General features: G+C 43.7%; 1 protein-coding gene and 1 non-coding gene across 2 annotated transcripts; both read left to right on the top strand.

The window, feature by feature from the left end:
* Window positions 1-771: 771 nt before the first annotated feature.
* trnal-aag (transfer RNA leucine (anticodon AAG)) lies at window positions 772-853 on the top strand. The gene has a single exon. It is a non-coding gene; the product is annotated as a tRNA-Leu (tRNA).
* Window positions 854-912: 59 nt separating this feature from the next.
* Window positions 913-15,170, top strand: polr3e (polymerase (RNA) III (DNA directed) polypeptide E). The gene is made up of 21 exons (XM_085466641.1): window positions 913-1,177; window positions 1,918-2,022; window positions 5,118-5,168; window positions 5,327-5,404; window positions 5,649-5,764; window positions 5,846-5,928; window positions 6,114-6,221; window positions 6,793-6,842; window positions 7,154-7,273; window positions 7,393-7,478; window positions 7,630-7,674; window positions 7,769-7,860; window positions 8,062-8,182; window positions 8,312-8,393; window positions 8,481-8,540; window positions 8,864-9,021; window positions 9,118-9,179; window positions 9,273-9,733; window positions 12,534-12,611; window positions 13,650-13,772; window positions 13,852-15,170. The coding sequence occupies exons 2-21, from the start codon at window positions 1,984-1,986 to the stop codon at window positions 13,906-13,908; spliced, it is 2,070 nt and encodes a 689-aa protein (XP_085322767.1). The 5' UTR covers window positions 913-1,177; window positions 1,918-1,983; the 3' UTR covers window positions 13,909-15,170.
* Window positions 15,171-16,869: the final 1,699 nt, after the last annotated feature.

Genomic DNA, 16,869 nt, shown 5'->3' with positions numbered 1-16,869 from the left:
TTTTTCTTTGCAGTTTTCTCTGATCCCGGAGCTCAGAGATATGTCACCACTTTGCCAAGTTCTGGAAGAAGACCCATACTATTATCCTCAGAGAAGAGGAAGATTGGTCGGTATAATCTGGAATCGCTAAGTTTCAAGCCTGTGATGAACTGTAAACTGCTGTAGTGCAGGTTTTACATCATGAACTGAGAGGGTCCAACAAAGAAAGAAGCCCCCAAAATCCGCTTACAAGAAATATGCAGTGGCCCACATGGGCAAAGCAAATCCCTTGAAAGAAAATTTTGATGGTCAACTAAGAAAAAGATTAAGCTGTAGTATATTTTAATTGACCACAATGGCAAGAGTAATTTTTTCAAAATAAACATGAGGTTTTCAAACAGATGACGTACGTACGACGTGCACTTTTTTTGTTGTAGCTATCTGTCTTAACAGCAGCTCCACTCACACTAGGAAGCTGATTAGCAAGGCTGACTCTGTGCTGCAGACGTGATTTGAAGTTAAAGTCTGTAACGGCTCCTCTCTGTCTATTGAGGACACGTTTATCCTGTATTTGCTGCTGCAGTCTCAAAAAACGAACTTAATAGAAGTGCAATAATAAAAAACACAATTTTTAATTTCCCAGGAGACTTCAGGGTATATTTTGCATGTCCTTGGATTTCATATTACATCATTTTTGTCTGAAGTCCATTTAAAACGGGTACAACCCAAACTTTATAGTCAGGAGGCTTTATATTTGCTATTAGCCTCTGTTTCAATGTATTGTATCACAACGGTAGCGTGGCCGAGCGGTCTAAGGCGCTGGATTAAGGCTCCAGTCTCTTCGGGGGCGTGGGTTCGAATCCCACCGCTGCCAGAATATGTTTTTCCCGTTCTATTCGCGAAACAATTTTATCTGAAAACTTAAATTGTCCACAAGTAATACCTAGGTAATACCTAGGGGTAGTTGGTTATGAATGAACAGCGTACTAAAATAATGACACAAGCGGACTCGCTGTGCATTATGGGCGCGGGCTCCTCCCCACGTGTCTGTGTGGAGCAGAGTCAACATGGTATCACAGCAGCAGTAGACTACAGCTGTCTTGAGTTAAACTCCACTTCAGCAGCAGCTCTCCGCACCACGTTCCTGGGCTAGCTACACCCGGATGAGATAGCTAAAGCTGAACGGTGAAGTGTGCAGGTGAGGGAGGGATCTGCTATTCTTACATAAAGAAGAGTTAAAATCAGGCCCGCTGATTGAATCTGTGTTATTTTAACTAAGCACGCCATGCTAAGCTAGCTCACGCTAGGCTACATTTGCTAGCTACCGCCTTGGTAGCTAATATTGTTGCTTGTACGTTTGTTTACAGGAAACAGACATCTTCAGCTTAGTGCTGTGTATCCTATCTTCTTTATATTGGTGTTGTTTTTACATAGGAATAAAAAAAAAAGCACCCGCTGTGTTGTGTAGGCCCTGTGATAAATGCTCGCAGGGTTTGCTGCTAATGGAGCTAACTTAACCATAAACACTCTATATAGGCAGCCAGTAAATTGGCGTCATACTTTTTTTTTTATTAGCTTGACACAGTGTTTGATAGGGTTATGTTTCCACGAGGAGGAGTCTTTTACTGCTGTGTTGCATCATGTGGATTTTACGTGTGTCCGTGAAAGCATCACATGACAGGCGGCACAATCACCATAGGAAGTTGACTACTTTAGCATCTTATGGTTTACTTGTTGAGTTAATTGAAGAGTATCGGCTATTACCAATACTGACACCTCCTGATTGAACTGTGATGTAACTGTGATGTGCAGGATCACTAAGTTCCTGTCATCTGGTGCCTTTGTTGCCTGCCTGGGTGTAGCCACTCCATAACAGTAACAGGAGTGTGCAGCCGGACATTTAGCTCCTGTGACCCAGTTTGTTTTTTATTTTTCCAGGTTGCACCCCCTTCCCCTCTCCCCCAAGATTTGCCCATCTCACCTTCTTGCTCTGATCACATCAACATGGCCAGCGGTGATGATGACGACCCCATTATAGAGGAGGTATGTTTACAGCCTTAAGTGAAAGGATATTACACGTCTCACTGACCTAATAAAGTATGATACAGCATTTTTTCTGCCCTGTGCACCTTTTATTGCTGTTCTGCGTTTATCAGTGTGAACAGCCTCACGGGAAGTAAACAGTTCCCAGGTGTTTTCCATGCATAGTCTCTGTTAGGTGTATTAACAGAATCAGAATCAGAATCAGAAAGGGTTTTATTGCCAAATGTTGAGCAGGTTTACAACATTAGGAAATTGCTGCGGTGCTTCAGTGCAAACATACTGTCATAAAAATATAAAAATAAGAATAAGAATTAAAAGTGCTAAGTGGATAGATATATACATGATATATACATGAGTGCAGGTGGTGATCAGTGCCAAACATGGAATGATGCAGTGAACACAGCGTAGGGTCATGTGTTAGTGGCGGGGACAGTCATGTGGTTATTGTTCATGTGTCCGACAGCAGAGGGGAAGAAACTGTTCTTATGGCGAGAGGTTCTGGGGCGAATGGACCGGAGCCTCCTGCCTGAGGGGAGCAGGTCAAACAGACTGTGTCCAGGGTGAGAAGGGTCAGCTGAGATCCGAGCTGCACGCCGCAGTGTCCTGGAGGTGTACAGGTCCTGCAGAGATGGGAGTCTGCAGCCAATCACCTTCTCAGCAGAGCGCACAACACGCTGCAGTCTCTGTTTGTCCCTGATAGTGGCTCCAGTGTACCACACGGTGATGGAGGAGGTGAGGATGGACTCGATGATTGCAGTGTAGAATTGCATCATCGTCCGTGTTGGCAGGTTGAATTTCTTCAGCTGCCTCAGGAAGTACATCCTCTGCTGGGCTTTCTTAATGACGGAAGTGATGGTGGGCTCCCACTTCAGGTCCTGGGTGATGGTGGTACCCAGGAAGCAGAACGAGTCCACAGAGGTGATGGGGGTGTCAGTCAGGATGATGGGGGGGAGTGGAGCTGTGTGCTTCCTGAAGTCCACAATAATCTCCACTGTCTTCTGGGCATTCAGCACCAGGTTGTTGTGGCTGCACCAGGACACCAGACGTTCAACCTCCCTCCTGTAGGCAGACTCATCCCCGTCCGAGATGAGTCCGATAACGGTGGTGTCATCTGCAAACTTGATTAGCTTGACAGACTGGTGGGTGGAGGTGCAGCAGTTGGTGTACAGGGAGAAGAGCAGAGGAGAAAGAACACAGCCCTGAGGGGAGCCGGTGCTGATGGTCCGGGAGTCCGAGACATTCTTTCCCAGCCTCACATGCTGCTTCCTGTCCGTCAGGAAGTCAGTGATCCACCGGCAGATGGGATCAGGCACATTCATCTGGGAAAGCTTGCCTCGGAGATGGTCTGGAAGGATGGTGTTGAAGGCAGAGCTGAAGTCCACAAACAGGATCCTGGCGTAGGTTCCTGGGGAGTCCAGATGCTGCAGGATGAAGTGTAGGGCCATGTTGATGGCGTCATCTACAGACCTGTTGGCTCTGTATGCAAACTGCATAGGTAATGAAATCACCTGGCAGCAAATATCAGCGTTTATACTCATAGTTGTAGTGTGAATTTTACATATAGTCGTCATTGGCAATTTTTGGCTTTTAATTATTTCTTTGAAGTGATCATTTTCCAGGGTGGAATGATTGTACAGCATACATATTTAATGACTTTAAATATGTACTTTAGTAATTGGTGCTGAAGGTTCTACAGTGCCTTTCAACTTGACAGGGACACAGTTCATTAACTGCTTAGTGATCATGGCTTGACTACTTCTGGCAGCTGATTTTTCAGCAGGAAAAAGATTTGTTTGAACTAAGTGGAGACACGGCTGATTTTAATAATCTATTATTTACTTGGTGGCACGGTGGTTAGTTGTGAGGCACTCCTGCCTCTCAGCAAGAAGGTCATGAGTTCGAATTTAGTATCTTTCTGTGGGTTTTGCATGTTCTCTCAGAGTGCTCGACCCACAGCCCAAAGACACGCTGTCTCTGTCTACATAAACGCACCACAAAGAGGCTACAGGCGTTACATTAAATTATGCGGATTAACTGCTAACGAAGTCTGAAGACAACTTTAATACTTTGTATTGCAGTGATACCTGCAGCACACAGAGGTGAATCTAAAGAGGGCATGGGGTGTACTAAGCCATATTTATTTAAAGGCTCTCCTAACAAAATGTTTAGAATCAAAGAAAAAAACAGGGCTCGCAAAATTGCTAGCTCGACGTCCCAGTGCTAGCGATTTTTTCCAGTCGGGCTACCAAAATCTATCTCAGCCCTGCCCGTCGGGCTATCATAGGAAGGAAAAATATATGTCAATGCTTTTGCATTCTTTCGAAAATGTAGCTGAGTAATTCTGTCATTGACATCGATGAGCCACTGTCAATATGTGACATTGAAATCACGTTTGAATTTGCGCTTGTTTTATGCTTTCACTTTACTTTGCGATCGCGTGAACGGTGTGTAGAGAGCGACAGCACTGATTGGTGAGTAACGATAATTTGCGCACCAATTCCTCTGACATCGTCTTATCACTCATTAGCTTACTATTCAAACGTGACAAGTGAAATCTCCCGCAGCTTAAACATGTGAGAGGTTGATCGCGCAGAGAATCGCTGAGCGTTATGTGAGTGCGTGTGTAAAAGCAGCAGGATTTACGCCGGTATTTTAGTTCTGCTCAGCCAAATAAGAGAGGTCAGGGTGAAGAAGGGGCAGTCAAAGAAATGCCGACCACAAAACGGAACAGTTATGACAAATCAGACTATGAGGCAAAAAGAAAGCGCAGCTTTTTTGGTTTCATGGACAAAAGAATTTCTGTGGCTGGAATATGACGAGCTAAATAACATGATGTTCTGCCAGGTGTGTTGTGAGTTTCATTCGATTTCTGAGTCGACAGGCAAACTGAATTACTTAAATATTCAAATGCTGCAGCCCTACTTGTCTGTCTCTCTGTGTTAGCCCTGCGACAGACTGGCGACCTGTCCAGGGTGTACCCAACCTCTCACCCTGCTATGACCCTGAGTTCGGGAACTTTGGAGGAAAGTCTGGTTTGGCTGTTGGCTCCTGACGTCAGCCTGTTTGACTTTGATCTATGTTTGTGTTTTTTCTAGATCGACGTGTACCTCGCCAAAAGCCTCGCAGATAAGCTGTATCTTTTCCAGGTGAGCTTTTCCCTTTGTAGTACCCGTGCACTGATGAGCACGACCTCACGAGCCCACATGTGAGCAGTTTCTCTAACTTATCTGGACCGTCTGGGGTGTGATTGATGTTTAATGTTCAAAGAGTCACTAATTGAGTTCACCGCTTTCCCCTGATGCAGTACCCTGTGCGACCAGCCACCATGACCTATGATGATGTCACCCACTTGGCGGCTAAGATCAAACCCAAGCAGCAAAAGGTAATCAGAAACTTGATGTTGATGTATTTTGTGTTTTGTTGAAAATGTGTTTCTGTTTCAGGGGAGATGTGTGAATAGGAGGAAATATTAAAGTATTGGATATCACCAATTTCTCAAGTTAATTGGTTACATCAGGTTAAATTATAAGATAAGATTTTTTGTATTACAAGTTTTCAGAAATGTTGAAAGTCATTAAATCGGGTGTTTGTAGTTGTTTATCATTTATGTACGGCTCCTTATACAGGTGGAGCTGGAAATATCCATGGACACAGTGAGTCCAAACTACTGTCGCAGTAAAGGAGAGCAAATCGCCCTAAATGTGGACGGCACGGGTTATGACGAAACCAACACCTACTCTGCGTATGTTCTTTGATTTATACATTCTTCTTTGATTCAGGTCCTGCTTCTGGTCTGACTGTTCAGTTTTTTCCCCCTTTCTAGTAAAATGATGGACAAGCAGACCTTCTCCTCCATCCAGGCCACCACCAACACCTCCAGATACGCAGCTGCTGTGTTTCGCAAAGGTCTGACCTGATTAACGGGTTCAGCAGCCCGTATAGTACATTGTGGCACCATGTTTGTGTTTTGGCTTTGTGACCTCGCACCAAAAGATAAAAACAATCAGCCATTGAACCACACATATTATGATGAGTCCACTCCAATCAGAGTAGGATTTATGACCTGGTTGTTTTATTGATGGCGTTAACAGGTGAGCTTCACGTCACACCTCTGACTGGAATTCTTCAGATGAGGCCCAGCTTCTCTTACCTGGACAAGGCCGACAACAAAACCAGAGAGAGGGAGGCGGCCAATGAAGGTGTGCCTGCTTTTCTTGTTTTCCAGATTAAATTCTGAGAAGGATTATTTAGTATACACAGTTTATCTTTTGTTTGAAAACCTTAATCGTTTACTCCTAGAAAACCTTGATCTTTCCTGAACTGAGTGATTTTTGTCGTATTCCATGCCTGCTTACAGAACAAAATGACTGTGTGTGTGCATCAGATGTTAGTGAGGATAGTTTCTGCCTGTGCAGCCAGCCTTGGGGAAAACTCCAGAAACTCTTCACTGAGGTTTTACACTTTTCTATTAGGGTACAAGGGAGGCTGCCAAATATCATCCTTACTGAAGTTAAGAATGAATAAAATGAGTTTGTAGCTCTTCTTTACATTTTTCCAAGTGGCAGTTATAAGAAACTGGGACTGTTGTGGAGGGTTTATTGGTGTGGACCTCCACAACAGTCCCAGTTTTTTAATATTTGCCCCTTGGAGAAATTAATTCCCCATCCCTGCTTTAAAGCATGTTATATGTTTATTTTTAGATGTTTCCTCAAACATCATGGTAGGAGCAGGTATGATTACAGTTATTTGACCAGAGTCTTGTGTGTACAGGTGGAGACTCCTCCCAGGATGAAGCTGAGGAGGAAGCCAAGGCTATTACGGTAAATGCTTAAACACAAACACTTACGGTCAAGCTCAGGCGACCGTGGCTCAGGGGGTTGGGAAGCGTATCTGTAACCGGAAGGTTACTGGGCTGTCTGTCCTGGTCGTTGTGTCCTTGGTAAAGACCAGGGTAAAGACACTTTACCCTACCGCCTACTGGTGTTGGCAGCCTTGCTTCTGTCAGTCTGTCCAGTCTGGCTACAACTGTAGCTTGCCTCCACCAGTGTGTGAATGTGAGAGTGAATGAATAGTGAAAATGCAATCCATTATCATAATTACACTGATTTAAGTTCTCCTGCTCGTGCTCCAGGTGAGGTTTGCTCGTCCCGAGTCGGAGCAGGCCAGACAGAGGAGGATCCAGTCATACGAGTTCCTTCAGAAGAAGCAGGCGGAGGAGCCCTGGGTTCACCTGACCTATCACGGAGTCAAGGTAGAGGGAGTACTCACCATTGGGATGAATTTGTCTCCTTTCATGAGCGCTGACGTTATGAGATTTGTGCTGGTTATGCATCATCATAAAGCAGTTTGTGTTTGCAATATCGAATTCAGGGCGGGCGCTCGGAGCATGAAAGGCAGTACCTGTTCTGTCAGTCAGTGGATGCCTCGGAGAACTCTGAACTGGTCAAAACTCCAAAGTGAGTACAAATAAATAACTTCTTGATACTTGTGCTTTTTTATTATCTGAATTAAATTGGATGTGTAGTTTATTTCTTAGGCACTGATGAGCTGTATGTTGATGCAGTTTTAGTTCTGCTGCTGTTCTGTTCTCCTCTCTCATTTTCTCAGGGAGTATCTGGCGATGTTGATGCCGCCTCTTGCAGAGGAGAAAGTGTAAGTGTGCCCCTCTCTTCTGGCACGTACATCTGCATGCCAACTCAGTGACAGTCTGTGAATCGTATCATTAACTTGCTTTCCTCTCTGTCAGGGTGAAGCCTGTGGGTCCCAGTAATGTGCTCTCTATGGCCCAGCTCCGCACTCTGCCACTCGGAGAGCAAGTCAAGACTCTGATGAAGAATGGTAGGATAACATGATAAAGAACAGCTTTTTTTAAATTAATTTTTTTACAATGTATTGTTATTATTATTTTTTAACACACATGCAAACATCCATGGCACTCAACATTTCCTGTGCAGTTTTTCTTTGTACCACGTGGGGGCACTAAAGCATAAACGGCAACATCATCATCCTACCATTCATTTCGCTGTCTCTCCTCTCCAGTGAAGGTAATGCCATTTGCTAATTTGATGGGCCTGCTCGCGTCTGGCACAGACTCGACCTCAGTGCTGCGCTGCATCCAACAGGTGGCGCTGCTGGTTCAGGGGAACTGGGTTATCAAGAGGTAAGACCAGGAATCTTTTATCTAACTGAAACGTTAAAATGAACCACAGGTCAAGCAGGTCTTGTCTAATTCCATGTTTTTATATTGAGTGGGAAATGACTGATGTGGGTTTTAAATTTTCCTCCACAGTGATGTTCTGTATCCCAAAAACACCTTCAGTGCTCACAGTGGTGTTCCTGCTGAGGTGCTCTGTCGTGGCAGAGACTTTGTGGTGAGCTTCTCTCAGTTGTTCCTCCTTTAATTAAGCTACAGCATAATGCTTGACAGGCACAGTTTAAGTCATCTTTTCATTTCGTAGATGTGGAGGTTCACTCTGGAGCGCTCTGTGATGAGAAAGGAGATTGCATCAATCATCAAAGTAAGGACGAGACCAAAATGAGATGCTTGATTCAATGTTTCTGTTTGTTAGTAACCGAAATGGCTCAGGAGAAGTAGCTGTGCAAAGTTAATTGCTTAGGCTGCGTTTTTTATTTATTTATTTTTAATTAGAGGTTCATTGCACTTTGAATTAGTCCTTTAAGTTGTGTTGCATCCTCGACAATCAGGATGTGGAAGGATGCTGTTGTTGGGTCTTTAATGTCCCTCAGTGTATTGCTTTCTTTTGCATTTGTGACCTGGAAGCTGAAGTTGTTCGGTACATTCAGGTAAAGAGAGCTAACACCTTCCTCCTTCTTCCTTCAGCTTCCCCCAGAAGACGTGAAAGAGTTCCTGGAACATGTGGCAGCTCCTCGGGCAAACCGGGGCTGGGAGTTCCTGTTGCCTACTGATGTAGACTTTATTAAGAAACACCCAGATGTTGCCCACAGGCAGAACATGTTGTGGCTTGGCATCCAGAGCAAGTAAGCGACACGTTGAAAGGGCAGCACATCAGTAGTTTAGCACTATTAAATGTTTTTGCTGCAGTGGAATAATCTGGCTTGTTTATTTTCCTGAAGGCTGGAAAAGGTGTTTAATTTCTCTAAAGAAGACTTTGTGCCAAAGAAGTCCGCTCAGCCTGGTTTGTACTGAGTTACATTTTGTCAAACACCCCTGAAATGATATCGGTATACTCTGCGGAGCTTATTCAAGTGATCTATGCGGTGTTTTCTAGATCCTGTCCACATCAGCGGGCAACAGCGTCTGAAGATGGCTCAGGAGCGAGTGCAAGAAAACCAGTCGACTCTGCAGAAGGACCTGGAGGACAGACGCGCAGGAAGCAGCATCCACATCAAACAGGAGCCCGTCAGCAACAGTGAAGACGAGCCAATGGACACATCCTGCTCCTCCTCAATCCCCAACGGTTCTCTCAATGGTTACCCCAGTGCCACCTCCCCCGACTTTGATCACACCAACGGAGGGAGTCCCGCCAACACGGCGTCCCCGGAGCTGCAGGACTTTGTGATAAAGACTTTCCGGAAGCATTTTGTGATCACGTTGAATGAGCTGAAGAGGCTGTTTAACCTCCACGTGGCGTCCATACCGGTCGGCCGGAGCGTCTTCCACTCCATCTCAGATCACATGCTACAGGACGCCATACTGCTCAGCCAACAGTGCAAACAGATAATGGTGCCTGTGAGTCTTTTTTGTATGTCGTTTATTGGAATGAAATGCACAAAATTATCACAGAAATGTTTTGGCTGTTGCTGTGCAAGAGTAGAAATGGCTAATCCGAACATCTGGAGTCTGGTTTAGTGGACTTTTATCTAAACATCTACGTAATAACTTCTAACCATCCATCATCTTCCTCTTAAACACAGTTTGGTTGTGCTGGAGGCAGACTAAGCAGGATATCCCACACATCCTTCTCCCCATCAGTGCTTCGCAGCTCCTCCTAGAGGATCCCGAGGCATTCTCAGGCCACATGATATACACTCAACAAAAATATAAACGCAACACCTTTGTTACTGCTCCCATTCCCCATGGGATGGACGTAGAGACCTAAAATTCATTCCAGATACACAATATAACCATCCCTCCCAAACAGTGGTCACAAATCAGTCCAAATGTGTGGTAGTGGGCACATCTGCTATATTGAGATAATCCATCCCACCTCACAGGTGTGCCACATCAGGATGCTGATCTGACATCATGAGTAGTGCACAGGTGTACCTCAGACTGCCCACAACTAAAGGCCACCCTGGAATGTGCAGTTTTGTCTCACAGCAAAATGCCACAGATGCCACAAGCAATGAGGGAGCGTGCAATTGGCATGCTGACAGCAGGAATGTCAACCAGATCTGTCGCCCGTGCATTGAATGTTCATTTCTCAACCATAAGCCGTCTCCACAGGCGTTTCAGAGAATATGGCAGCACATCCAACCGGCCTCACAACCGCAGACCTCGTGTAACCACACCAGCCCAGGACCTCCACATCCAGCAGGTTCACCTCCAAGATCGTCTGAGACCAGCCACCCAGACAGCTGCTGGAACAATTGGTTTGCACAACCAAACAATTTCTGCACAAACTGTCAGAAACCGTCTCAGGGACGCTCAACTGCATGCCAGTCGTCCTCATCGGGGTCTTGACCTGACTCCAGCTCGTCGCCGTAACAGACTTGTGTGGGCAAATGCTCACATTCGATGGCGTCTGGCACGTTGGAGAGGTGTGCGCTTCACGGATGAATCATGGTTCACATTGTTCAGGGCAGATGGCAGCTGAGAATGTCCCAGTTCTTGCATGGCCAGCATACTCACCGGACATGTCACCCATTGAGCATGTTCGGGATGTGCTTGACCGGCGTATACGACAGCGTGTACCAGTTCCCACGAATATCCAACAACCTCGCACAGCCATTGAAGTGGAGTGGACCAACATTCCACAGGCCACAATTGACAATCTGATAGACTCCATGCGACGATGTGTTGCACTGCATGAGGCAAATGGTGGTCACACCAGATACTGACCGGTTCTGGGTCCCCAGACCCCCAATAGCGCAAAAAACTGCACATTCCAGGGTGGCCTTTTGTTGTGGGCAGTCTGAGGTACACCTGTGCACTACTCATAATGTCAGATCAGCATCCTGATGTGGCACACCTGTGAGGTGGGATGGATTATCTCAATATAGCAGATGTGCCCACTACCACACATTTGGACTGATTTGTGACCACTGTTTGGGAGGGATGGTTATATTGTGTATCTGGAATGAATTTTAGGTCTCTACGTCCATCCCATGGGGAATGGGAGCAGTAACAAAGGTGTTGCGTTTATATTTTTGTTGAGTGTATAAGAGAGGCAGTTTTCTTGCAAAGTGCAATTGCAGAATAGTGCCACTAGATGGCGCCTCCCTCATTTTTGTTTTTGAGCTACTATAAAGAGGTTTTTTTCTTTATTATTATTTTTAGGTGTTTGGGTCTTTAGTAGTTAGTGCAGTGAAGAGGAGACAGGACAGCGGAGCGAGCGAGTAGGAGAACATGCTGTAAAGGGCCTCGGGCCTGACTTGAGCCCGACCACTGAATTTAGTCTTTCAGCATATGATCAATCTGTGAGGAACATCAGCACCGCAGAGAGAAGTTTATATACACTCAGCAAACAACATGTGACTGAACCATGCTGCTAAAATGGTTTTTAATGGGACATTTGGCTATTAACTAGAGACTTTGTTTAAAGCTGCAACAATCTGTAAACCAGTGTCTAGCTACAGTTGAACTCATCTCGTCTCACCTATTGTTGACCCACAGAGAATCTAGACTTAGACTCTGAGGGTGATGACAACATTTTCAGGGGTTTATGAGCAGCAAGAGTAGTTTTGAGTAATCTGGGCCAAGACTTTGTTTCTTTAAAAATGCAGATAAGAATAAGAAACAAAGAGTAGTTAGAGCAGTTAGTAGCAGATGTTTTTATGATGCTATTTGGCAATTGCAGCTCTTCCTTTGCCCTCCACACAAAGTGCTCACTTGCATACAACCAAAGCCTGATCCAACATGATTCGTTAGTACTCTGCAAAGAAACCAGGAAGTGTTGCCCCTTTGGCTACATATTCATCATATTCAAATTAGTTTGTTTAAATATGTCAAAGAGTGATGTGAGAATTTTCAAAGTTCAAACCAAAATGATGAGGAAAAACAACACTGTTTCATAACATGATACTCAGATCATGGCTGAAACATAGACTGTACACAAAGATGGACACAGCCACCCGCTGGTCTCTGCAGTTTGCACTTTGAAGCTTCTGTATTTGTGTTTTGCTAGTTTGTGAAGCCAGACTCAGGTGATCATTAGAGGAACTGTTGTTTCATTTTTCAGCTACAGAGTGTAGCACTCCACACAGTCCAGATAATCTCAGAAGACTCCGTCTGAGCAGGCAGTTGAGCTAAGAGCAGGTTTAAGGATCAAATCCTCCTGCCTAACATTTCTGTTTCCCTCTAACTTCAGTTTCCTGCTCAGACCAAAGCAGCCCCAGATGAACAAAAGGTGTTTGGCTTGTGGGAGACCGGAGAGGACTTCGACAAGGTAAACACTCACAGCAATCGCTGAACTTCACAAGAATTTAAAAAAATCATTTATTATTATTATTTTTTAATGAATCAGTGATGTTTCAGTGTGGGCCACGATTGCGTCTGACTGCAACACTAAAGTAAGATGCAGTTCTGTGAAGTGTTTTCTTCGATTTCTGACATAGACTTGCTTTGGTCAATCAGTGTGTGGCATTGCTAATTTATTTAAAACGCTAGTGCAGAATTAAAAAGGGACCAATAAATATCATATAGCCACTACTTAGTTAGCTCAGCACAGCATTTGGAAACAAGGAGAAATAAAACAAGCCACTGAATTTAGCCGATTACATCAAACAAGTTGTGCTTTTATGCGTTGTTACATGTGAAAGCATTTCTTTTGCCAGGAGTTACAAAAACAAGCTGCTACTGACCCAGTCTTGCAATTTATCCATATTTCCTAATGTGCTGATTTAGTGATATTAAGATTTAACTACAAACTGTACATAAAAGATGGGTGAAGCCACTGTGTCACCCATTGGTTTGTAAAATCCTGTTTTGGGGATCAGTTTTAGCATTTTGGCCACCGTATCTTGTTTATTTTCTGCCATCCCCATCTTGGCTCACGTACTCATGTCTTGTCAGTCACAAGTGATTAGCTAATCCCAAGGATAAGCCTCCTCTCTGAGACATAATATGACCAAAATTTCCCAAAGTGAACCATATTTTTCTTTTATGCAAGATGACCTCAGATGAGTGACTGAGCCTATTAAACTAAAAACATGATTACATGGGGCAGAGGGGCGTTTTCCTTGAAATTTGTATAGGACTGGAAGTCAGTGCCCATTAGAAGGAACGAAGGTTTAAGGCACTTCTGTGCAGTTTCACACTTAAGACCCAGAAGCTCTGTATGTCTTTTATACCACCAGTGCGCCCAAGCAACCCTCTGATGTATTTACCACCTTGTTATATGTTGGTAGTCTGCTCACTTCAGGTGTTTCAGCTGCAGTCTGCAGAGTTGAATTCATACTTCTGTGTGGTTTTGTTCTCCCTGCAGCACCGCCGGCTGCTCTATGATGTGTTCACCAAGAACTACCGGGTCAGGAGGAACATAATCCAGGCCAGACTGGCTCAGGAGCTTGGAGACGTGTCTAAAGCTGACATCGACCGGCTGCTTAATGTGAGCCCAGTTCTGAGTCTCAACGTCTGCCTTTCAACCAGATGTTGTCCACTGATCTAACCTGTTGTCTGGTTTTCAGGAGTGCTGCAGCAGCCACGCAGGGATGTGGTACCTAAAGGGAACAATACAGTCCTGACCCCGGGAGCCTCCCCCCATGCAGTCACCCCCAGCCAATCATATCCACTCTCAGGTGTCCCGCAGGAGGGCAGTGGAAAGATGAGAGCCAATCACAGCAGCTCGCCCCGCTCTGAGAGTGGGCGACTAGAGGACAAAGCTGTGCTCAGAACAAGAAGCTTTTCTCATTTCAGCTGAAGCATTTCTGATCTTCGTGTGAGCGCCCCGACTCAGTGGGAGGACTGAAGCTCCCCACGTACTCTGACAGCTCGAAAGCCTGAGAGGGAGGAAAAAAATGAAGAACTAGAAAGATGAATATTTGCGGTTTATTGGTAGTTTTTTTTTTTTTTGTTTGTTTGTTTGTTTTATTGCATTTATGACCTGAAATCTGATTATTCTTTAGCTAAACCTTTTCCACATCAGTTTGCTGTTTACAATTGAAAGCAGCTGTGGCTCAGAGTGCTTTCACTTCACCCCTCCTTGGAAATTTCCTCAGAGAAAAAACACATTTTACTTTATTGCTTCACCAACAAGGCAAATGTTGTTTAAGGCCTTTTAGGCACCAAAATTCTCCCTTAGTTTTTACACTTTCACCAATCTGACTTTAAGGAGTATCAGCTGAGTTTGATATTTTTATTTATTGCATAAAAGAGGAAGGTGGGTTTAAAGGGTTCAATGCTTAGATAAAATATGGCTGAATACTGTAAGAAAAAAAACAAACCAAGCTAAAGTATTAATGAACTGAAATCTCTGATGACTTTGGCAATCGTGGACCTGAAAGCTGCTTCATCAAATATGGTTTCCTACATTTCTGTTATTCAGTCACAAGTACTGATTTCTAAACTTTTTAATGAATGTCGAGGTTTTTGTTGGCTGAATGTAGAGTTTCAGATTTTCCTTTCTTTGAGAGGAACTTTGAGTGACCGATTTCTTGATGAGAACCAATAAAGATGTGATTTGGAATAAAATGTAGATCTGTCTCTGTGCAAACACCAGTCCAGCACACAAACACTGGACCTTCCTAAGTGGCGATGCGGCTGATACGCCCATGTTATCGCCACGTGCTGCTATCTTGAGCCTCCGTCTAAAGTGCCTCTGCCTCACAAGGCATTCAGGACAAACTCCAACCCTTCATATGAGGTAACGCTTTGATTTCCAACACATTGCATTTGTGGACATATGAGCTGAAATTCAGGCCAAATCTGATTTCCTCCATCATCAAATATTCCAAGTAATATTTTTTTTATTGGTTTGTTATTTTGCTCAATAAACACTTTAAATGTTTGATGCCTTTTGTCATTATTGCTGTAGTTTTTTGTGAAATGTGGAACAGGCATTGCTGTATATGGATTTCTTCTAGGTACCAAATCACTCCTGGTGCAGTGTCGTGAAAATCCAAAGAGCATTTGATTTTTTCTTTTTCTTTTTTACAACAGTAAGTCTTTAAAGGAGGCAGTTTTTGGTCATTTCTAGCTCCATTTACTATCCCTCAAAACTCTTCCAAAATATGCAGAAGCTCATGTTTTTTTTCTTTATTATGACCAGCAGGATACTAAAATAGTGTTTTTTATAGTTTCCAAAAACAATCACTGAGGTACATACTGTCTCCCACACCTGTCACTTTGACCTTGCTGAGGTCCAGTGTGGGTGCCACGCCCACGTTGAAAGGGCTCTTGGGAATGATCTTCACCTATGCGTCCAAACTGCAAATGAATCGCGCATGAGCGAAGCCGCTGCTCCCGCACTGACTGTAACGCAGTCAGTTCTTCTTTTACTGCTATGTTGTTTTGTGGATCACAACTACTACTTATAAACACACACACACAAAGTAACTCCACCAGAGTTCCTATTTCGGGTCACCTTTGCCGGTCCAAGCCCAGATAAAGGAGTAGGGTTGGGATTGTGACATTAAAAAAAAGCCAATAATTGGTAAAAGAAATGTAATTTGTAGCTGTAAATAAATTGGAAATGGGATGTTTTTTCACTCACTTTCTGTCCCTTCCACGATGTTATTTTTGTCTCCTACACCGTAGGTAGGTTCCAATGACATTAGCATGAGCAATTGTGCCAATGAGGCGATGACGTAATTTAGCGAGTTGTAGCAACTTTTAGGACAGCCAATACTTGCTGACTTACTGAGGAGTTGTGAACACTGGAAGCAGGCACACATTAAAGATAGACACACAGTGTGTGTATATATATATATATATATATATATATATATAAAATAAAATATAATATAATATACAAACCGGATTCCAAAAAAGTTGGGACACTAAACAAATTGTGAATAAAAACTGAATGCAATGATGTCATGGTGTCAACAAATCCCAGCATATATATATAAATATATAAATATAAATATATTTTCTTTTCTTTTATTTTTGCTGTTTTGTATACTCTATTGTTTTTAACTTATTTACTGTGCAGCACTTTGGTCCTGTGCTGGCTATTTTAAAGTGCTATATATCGTTAACCCTCTGGGCGCTATGGTGGCCATTTGTGCCCACTTCACTTTTCTTTTTTCTCTTAATGGAAATGGAATGAAACTTCCCAAAGGCGTATATTTTTTTCAGATTTTTTTTTAATTTTCAACATCAGCTCCTTAATAATGTCGATAATATACACTATACACCAAATTGTTCCTCTTGCCTCTAGCGTGGCCGTTTTTGACCAATTGAAACCCATTATAACCACCTTTTTTGATTCCTTGCTATTGACAGTACTAAATCATGCAATTTAGGTAAAATTGGTTTCATTCTAAGCTCAACACATGAAAATTGTAGTTTTTAATGTTCCATCACTGCCCTGCACAGAGTTAATGCCATCAATGTCATCCGGGCTTAATGGGCGTCTCGTCACAGCTCTGTCAGCTGAAGCTGTCTGGGATTTTTCTCCCGTGTAGTGAAACGGGCCTTAGGTTTAGCGCTCTCCGTCTCCGCTGCATGAGATCCTTTTTGGCGGGGGCAGTGTGACATCTGTA

Source organism: Copadichromis virginalis, linkage group LG8 (genome assembly GCF_057382275.1).
Source record: "Copadichromis virginalis isolate Kocher_CV1m ecotype Utaka linkage group LG8, C_Virginalis_male_GT1.1, whole genome shotgun sequence".
Classification (NCBI taxonomy): Eukaryota; Metazoa; Chordata; class Actinopteri; order Cichliformes; family Cichlidae; genus Copadichromis; species Copadichromis virginalis.
This window is presented reverse-complemented; position numbering and strand designations above follow the sequence as displayed.

Bases quoted from the DNA above. Each gene is read 5' to 3' on its own strand.
- polr3e (XM_085466641.1), top strand. From the start codon at position 1,984: ATGGCCAGCGGTGATGATGACGACCCCATTATAGAGGAG. The intron at 5,169-5,326 runs GTGAGCTTTTCC...CCCCTGATGCAG, and splicing joins ATAAGCTGTATCTTTTCCAG to TACCCTGTGCGACCAGCCAC. The intron at 13,773-13,851 runs GTGAGCCCAGTT...TCTGGTTTTCAG, and splicing joins ACATCGACCGGCTGCTTAAT to GAGTGCTGCAGCAGCCACGC.